This window comes from Verticillium alfalfae, genomic scaffold (genome assembly GCF_000150825.1).
Source record: "Verticillium alfalfae VaMs.102 supercont1.1 genomic scaffold, whole genome shotgun sequence".
Taxonomy (NCBI): Eukaryota; Fungi; Ascomycota; class Sordariomycetes; order Glomerellales; family Plectosphaerellaceae; genus Verticillium; species Verticillium alfalfae.
In genome coordinates, this window is record NW_003315038.1 from 1,301,351 (window position 1) to 1,308,743 (window position 7,393).

Sequence of the window (7,393 nt, forward strand, 5' to 3'; positions counted from 1 at the left end):
GGGTCAGATGGAAAAAAGCTGGCCTAGGTAGGAAAGTAGTCAAGGTATCTGGTCAAGGTAGGTACAAGTGGAGGACAGTGGAGCGGGCACTCTCAGTGAGGGCAGGTGGTAGTCAGGGTAGGCAAGACAGGGCGGCGGGCTTCCTGGGCCCTGAGGGATGGGACAGAACGTGTCAAAGGTCAATCGGAATCGGGGGGGTGGCAGGTCTAGCCTGTGCCTAGGTTCCCGGTAGGTCGTCATTGCCTTCCTTAGTGCGAGGGCAAGGTGGGAAAGTGGGCCGGAGGTGCGACACCTTACACCTTCCCTCCTCAACAGCAGCAGCAGGGACGAGCCCGCCAAGGGACGGGCGGTCGGGGACTCTCCAGAGGGATGTGCCAGTGGAGGTACTCGCGTACCCGCTCATTGCTCGCTTGAGGTAGCTCCCTCGGTATTTTCCGCAGGGGGAGTACATGCCTCACACATGCAGCTACTTCTCGACTGGCAGGTCCCCGCAGCGGACACACCTCTCCGCTGTGTTTCGCCTTGCACACCACCCGTACCTGAGAAGGACGCAGGACGCCGGAAGAGGGGGGGGGGCCTAGACGTTCTTGGTACTTGGTACCTATTCCAAGAAAGAACACATCGAAGCCAAGGGTGCTAATCGTCCGTCTGTCCTTCATGCCATTTCCCATTGATGCTGTGGTTTGGTGATGATTTTGCATTTCTTCTTCTGCCCTCGCCCCATCATGTCACGAAAGAATCTGGACGAACCCTGGGGGCGGGGATGGGTGTGCACGTGACGGCATTTCTCATGTCCCGCGGGTTTCCGTATGCTTCCACCTGAAAGTTCTAGTAAAAGTGAAGAAGAGAAAGAAAAAGAAAAAAAAAACCTTGCCCTCGGGCCTCACTCACCATCCTCGGCCTCGGGTCAGGCGCCCATTTGCAACGACCCTTGCCCCTTGACGCCCCGTTGTCCGTCCGTCGTGTTCCTCTCCTGGCCGCTCGGAAGAATCCCGCCAAAGAATGCGGAGTCGTTCAATAGAGCCGGCACCCCAGAAGTGTATCGAAGGCAGCAAGGGTGGTGCGAACATTCGGTGCAGTCGGATATACTTGTACTTGTACGTGTACATGTACCGGGTACTGTGCTTGTCGACAACGCTACTAATCAGGTACACGACTTGTGCGTTTAAGGAGGCAGTGCTTGGTGGTCACTCTGCTGTAGCTAGACGTGGCAGCGAAAGTACCCCTGCAGTCTTCACCGTCGCCTGTCTCCCTTTTTCGCCTCGTCCCTCCCCCCCCCCCCAAAGCCCCCCCGGCCCCTTTATCCTCGGAGGCTTGCCTCGTCCACTCCACCCTCAGTGCCAGCCCGCCAGCCCGCCAGCCCGCCAGGCCTGCCTGTTTGCCCGTCTGCTAGACTCCGCTGGGGACGCGCACTCATTCACACTCTGTGCCCTGTCTGTCCTGTCGGGGGCACATTTGTTGCTCCGTCGGGAGGGCATGACCCGGTACCTGATTATTGCGCGACTCAACAAGAGAACAGTCTCCGCCTGGCAAGGTTCGCCATCTGCCATCTACCAAGTGCGCCAGCGACGCGGTCCGGACCCCTGGGCGAACAGCGAACCCCATCTTCACCCGTCCCAGCCGTTGTGTGCTGTCCGTCCGTCCACATCACCGCTAGTTTGCCGACCAGTGCATCCACGATCGGCTGTCTTGTCATCCAGGCACTGGACGAAGGATAATTGTGTCAGTAGTCGGGACCCAGACCAAAGTTGTGTGTGGGCGGGTGCCAACCCCCATGCTTGTGCATACTCGAACACAGGTCACAAAGAAGAACATCGGACATGTGGTCTGGCGACGGCCTGCCAAACGGCACTGAGGTGACATTGCAGACATTTCTTCCTGACTTGTATGTCTCCTCTCCCCCACCGAAGAGGCAACTTGCGAGGCCAGGCAGCGAGGCAAGGAGAAGGTTCCTTTTTGGAACAGCAGGCGGTGGGCAACGCAGGCCAACTCATCAGCCCGTCATGTCCGGTCGGCCCTTGCTCGAGGCTCCGACCAGCGAGACAGAAGTTACTGGCTGCTGATGCTGATGCTGATGCTGATGCTGGTGCTGCCGCTGCCGCTGGCTTTTTCGCACATTGTCCAACGGCAGGGTCCTGGTCCGTGGAGAGAGACCTGAGACCCGACGTCACCGCCGCCGCGCTGGCTGATTAAACATGATAAAACGACCATCTCGCTTCGGCCACACACTGGCATGGCACAGCACGGGCAGAACAGGTGGGCCGGGGGCGAGCGGTGATGACTGGGTGGTCATGCTGTGCGACAGGTTCGCCGAGCGGCCCTGTTCACCCTCATGCCAAATTGGCACTTGCAGCTCATCTTCGGGTGACCGACCTGTGATCATGGCACTCGCCAGACACAGACTTGACAGACAAGGCCTGCCCCCCCCCCCCCACTGAGCCATGAGTATTCGGTGTCCTGTCCCTTGTGTCAGTCACCCAGGCATCTGGGCCGAGGGACCCAACATGTGGCGCAGCGCCTCCCACACATTGCCGCTTGACTTTGTGGAAGCCCAGGGGACCAGGTCCCCCGCCCCTTTCTTCCCAAAGCCTCACCGCTCCCCAGGGACTGGAACACCCACGCACATGGCATCCTGACCGCCCCCCCCCCCCCGGGCCTTCCCTGCTTGCAGCCCTCCGCTGCTTGCTCTCTGTGACGAACCTGCTGCCGCCGCCGGTCCTTGTGACGTCCGATTCTGCCAGTTTTGCTGCCATTCCCCAAACTGTCACCACCACCCACTCGGCCAAGGCTATCCTGCCAACTGGCCAGCGAGCCCACCACCAGCACTACCCCCGTCGGCTCATCCCATAATGTTCCGGCCTTGGGCACGCGCGCTCGCGCTCCCGAAGCGGGCCCTTCCTTGATCATCTGCGCAGGAACCCGGCGTTGATTAGTGCTCATCCTGGGCAGCAGCAGCATTGATGCCTGCGCAGTAGATGGACGTGGCCGTGCCGTTGGACAGCCGCAGGCGGGTGGCTCTGGTGCTGTGCTGGCGCGACTTGTTGATGGTGCTCGTCGGTCGTGAGCACTTTTGATTAGGGGCTTCACCAATCATCCCAGCCGTCCCTCTCATCTCTCTCGCTCTCTCCCTCTCGTGGGGGTAGGTTAATGGGCCCTCGCTGCCGCCGCCGCTTGCTCCCTGACCACAGACCGCACACCAGGGGGAGGAAGAGGTCATGGCTGCCCGAGACCCTTTTTCGGCACCTGTGGGGGCTGCTCTTCGAGGAAGAAGCAAGATGAGCGAGGGGTCCTTTCTCCTCCCAGCTTTGGGGGTCCATGTTCATTTGGAAGGGAATGAGAGGGACGGCAGCCTCGGTATGTGATGTGCGCTTCGCTCGTTGGTTCGTCGGGTTGGTTTTCATTCGAACACATGACCAGGGCTCCGCTCCTGTAACGTGGGTGAGGATAATAACGATAATGCGTCATCAAGTACCCATGCTGGGGGAGTTTATTGTGCCTCGAGCGAGTGCCGTTCCTCGACGGAAAAGAGGCAAGAAAAGTCCGTGGGCCAATCTAACCTACTATTCAGAGGTATATCTCTCTTTCTCTCTCTCTCTCTCTCTCATTTTTCCTTTCTCAAGTAACCAGAACTCCCAAAACACCCTGCCCAAGGAAAATAGCAACTGTGACCTCTCCGCCTGCCCATGCTCCAGTCGTGTGTTGTTCTTGTTCTTCTCGTGTATACGACGTAGGTGCTCATGCAAAGTGAATGCCCTCCGAGTTGAGCGCGTGCAGGAGCTTCAAAAAGTCCGTTTCGTCGCACTGCCTGGCGCGCTTCTCCAGCAGCTCCGTCTTCTCGAGCGCGCTCTCGATCTTGTGGCGGACGAGGGCCGCGACCTTGGTCTTCTTGCGCTTGCTCTTCGTCTTCTCCACCTCGGCCGGCTTGAGGGCGGCGAAGAAGTCGGTCGCGCCGTCGTCGTCCTGCTCGGCGGCCTCGTCGTCGAGGTCCATCTCCTCGTCGGCCGCGTCGTCGCCCTCCTCCTCCTCCACCAGCGAGTCGTCGAGGGCCACGTTGTTCATGGCGGCCCAGACGCGGTAGTTCTGGCGATCACGTTAGCGTGGGAACGTCTCGCGTGGGGGCTGCGTGCCGCGGCCAGACGTACCTTTTCCAGCATGGACAGCACCTCCTTCGTCCCTAGCCAGCTTGCGCGCATGGTCCTGTTCTTGCGGTTGAAGCACTGGAATCGCTCAGTCAGTCGTGTTTCGTACAGGCGAGACGGAAAAGGTGGTTGTGCTTACGATCCGGAGCAGGCCGTCGAACTCCTCAAAGGCAATGTTGGGACGCTCGCTGCCCTGCTTCGGCACGATGCGGACGACGCACGAGTCGACTTGAGGGGGCGGCCTGAAGTTCGCCTTGGACACTTTCATCTGCGCCAGTTAGCATGCAGGACCGGCGAGGCGCTGTAGATGCGAGAGCAGGACGTACGACATTGGAGCAGGTCGCCCAAAAGTTGGCATTGACGCTCAATCTGTGTGGCTTTGTTAGATTGGTCTTGACGTGAACGGCGTGTGATGGGTGCTCACCGGCCGTAGAGCTTGTCGCCCGGCTTGGCCACCAGCCTCTGTCCGAACTCGAGCTGGAACATGAGAATGGCCTGCCTCGGCGGCTTGGGCATGGCCAGCATCTTGAAGACCAACGGCGAAGAAATCTGGTACGGTGTATTGGAGATGAGGACGTCAAAGGGCACCCAGTCGACCTGGCGGATCGAGTGTCAGTGAATCTGCCCGTCGTATCTTGGCCTTGCGCCATGCAGAGGGGGGGGTCTCCAAGCACAAGGAGAGCGAGAGACTGACCTTGATCGCATCGCCCAGCATGACCTCCAACTTTCGCTGCTCCGGCGTGCCTTGTACGCGCTGCACGCATTGTCAGCGCCGCCCATACACTCCCATCATCCCCGGCTGCGTGTAGGGCACCGACCTTTGTCACTTCGGCCGCCATCCTCGGGTCAAACTCGATGGCGATCAACTTTTTCGCATTCTCCAATATCCTGACCGTCAGGTTACCGGTACCGGGACCGATTTCGAGGACTGTGTCTGTAGGCTTGAGGCCGGCTTTCTGTAGTTGGTCCGGCATCGTTAGCCCAGTGTCCCGCGCGAAACAGCAGAGAGGAGTCGGAGGATACGTACGGCAACGATGGCATCTGCGACACCGGGGTTCTTGAGAATATGCTGGCCGACATTCGTCTGAGTGAGAGAAGAGAGGAGAGTCAGCGCAGTTCAAGCGGTCGGCGAGCGGAGGTGGTTATACGTTGAACTTGAAGACATTGTTCGACTTTTGCGGTTTGGCATACGGCGAGGAGCCCGCCGCGCTGCTGTTGCGCTTGCCACCCTGTGCCTTTCCCATGGTGACAGAGTGGATTGTCGGTGCCTGATTTCGGATCGCTTTCGCCAGTCTTCGGGTGAGGGGGTGGAGGATCGCAGTCGAGCCGGAGCGTGTGTTCTTGTAGTCGGTGTCGGTCGCGATGCTGGGATCCCGCCGTCGAAATAATTTGTCGGTGATCGCGGGGCAGTTCTGCAGCCGTTCGAAAAATAAAGTGGAGTGCGAGAGAGAGCGAGAGAGAGAGAGAGAGAGAGAGAGAGAGAGAGGTGCAGGGATCCGCCACCTAAAACTTTAGTGCACCTTCAGCCTTGCGCCAACAGCTCCATCTCCAGAAAGACAGCCGAAAGACAGCCCTCCCAAGGCAGTGACTCTCGAGCAAGAGAGAGATCATCCCCCATCCTCTCCCAACACCCACAACGCCCTGTATGCTAGGAGTTGCAACACAAAACTCTTTCTTTCCTGTCACGACCTCTCCCGAAAACGCGGCACCATGGCCAGTCGGCGCGACTTCCTCAGCCAGCCGGCGCCCGAGAACTACATTGCTGGCATCGGCCGTGGCGCGACAGGCTTCACGACACGATCAGATCTGGGCCCGGCACGCGAGGGACCCAGTGAGGACCAGATTAAGGAGGCCGTCGCCAAGCGTGCAGCGCAGCTCGGCATCGGCGCCGACGGCAAAAAGGGCGACGACAAGGACGACGACAAGGGCGGCGACGACGACCGGTTCAAGGACCCCGACAACGAGGTCGGCCTCTTCGCCGGCGGGCTCTACGACAAGGACGATGAGGAGGCCGACAGGATATGGCAGGAGGTCGACGAGAAGATGGGCAAGCGGCGGCAGAAGCAGCGCGAGGCCCGCGAGCTGGCCGAGAAGGAGGAGTACGAGCGCAACAACCCGAAAATCTCCCAGCAGTTTGCCGACCTCAAGCGCGCCCTCGGCACCGTCACCGACGAGGAGTGGGCGAGCCTGCCCGAGGTCGGCGACCTCACGGGCAAGAACAAGCGCGCGCGCGCCGCCCTGCGCCAGCGCCAGTACGCCGTCCCCGACAGCGTGCTGGCGGCGGCGCGCGACGCCTCCGAGCTCGGCACCACCGTGTCCGACGAGGGCGTCGCCCCGGGCTCCGACGGCGCCGACTGCACCATGACCACTTTCACCAAGATTGGCGCCGCCCGCGACAAGGTGCTCAAGTCGCGCCTCGAGCAGGCGTCGTCCCTCGGCGGCACCGACACGGCCGCCGGCAGCGCCACGAGCATCGACCCCAAGGGTTACATCACGAGCCTCGACAAGAGCATGATGAACGGCGCCCAGGCGCAGGTGGCCGACATCAACCGCGTGCGGGAGCTCCTGACGTCCGTCACCAAGACGAACCCCAACAGCCCCGGAGGCTGGATCGCCGGCGCGCGCCTCGAGGAGCTGGCGGGCAAGACGGTGGCCGCCCGCAACGTCATCGCGCGGGGCTGCGAAAAGTGCCCGAAGAACGTCGACGTCTGGCTGGAGAACATCAGGCTCAACGATGTCCGCAACGCCAAGATCATTGCCGCCGAGGCCATCAAGAAGAACGACAAGTCGGTGCTCTTGTGGGTCGAGGCCATGCGGTTGGAGAACGAGCCGCGGGCCAAGAAGAGGGTCATCCGACTGGCGCTGGATCACATTCCCGACTCGGAAGCGCTGTGGAAGGAGGCCGTCAATCTCGAAGAGGACCAGACGGACGCTCGCCTGCTGCTGGCCAAGGCGACCGAGATCATCCCCCTGTCGGTCGACCTCTGGCTGGCGCTGGCGCGGCTGGAAACGCCCGAAAACGCACAAAAGGTGCTGAACAAGGCGAGAAAGGCGGTGCCGACATCGTTCGAAATCTGGATCGCCGCTGCCAGGTTACAGGAGCAGCTGGGGGCCAGCGTCAACGTGATGAAGCGAGCTGTCAACGTCTTGGTCAAGGAGGCGGCCATGCCGAAACGCGAGGAATGGATCGCCGAGGCCGAGAAGTGCGAGGAGGAGGGCGCCGTCGCCACGTGCGGCGATATCATCAAGGGAAT

General features: G+C 60.8%; 2 protein-coding genes across 2 annotated transcripts in view; one reads left to right on the plus strand and one right to left on the minus strand.

Annotated features, from left to right (window-relative positions):
• Window positions 1–3,735: 3,735 nt before the first annotated feature.
• On the minus strand, window positions 3,736–5,383 carry VDBG_00400 (dimethyladenosine transferase; the record flags this gene model as incomplete). Its single annotated transcript, XM_003008673.1, has 8 exons — window positions 3,736–4,080; window positions 4,279–4,407; window positions 4,466–4,508; window positions 4,564–4,736; window positions 4,834–4,893; window positions 4,958–5,095; window positions 5,167–5,223; window positions 5,288–5,383. 8 exons carry the CDS (start codon window positions 5,381–5,383, stop codon window positions 3,736–3,738), a joined length of 1,041 nt encoding a protein of 346 aa, XP_003008719.1.
• Window positions 5,384–5,849: 466 nt separating this feature from the next.
• VDBG_00401 (pre-mRNA-splicing factor prp1) overlaps window positions 5,850–7,393 on the plus strand; it is a gene marked incomplete at both ends in the record, with an annotated part of 3,142 nt that continues 1,598 nt past the window's right edge. Inside the window, one exon of the mRNA XM_003008674.1 lies at window positions 5,850–7,361. Within this exon, the coding sequence (XP_003008720.1) occupies window positions 5,850–7,361 (1,512 nt within the window). The remainder of the gene's footprint in view (window positions 7,362–7,393) is intronic.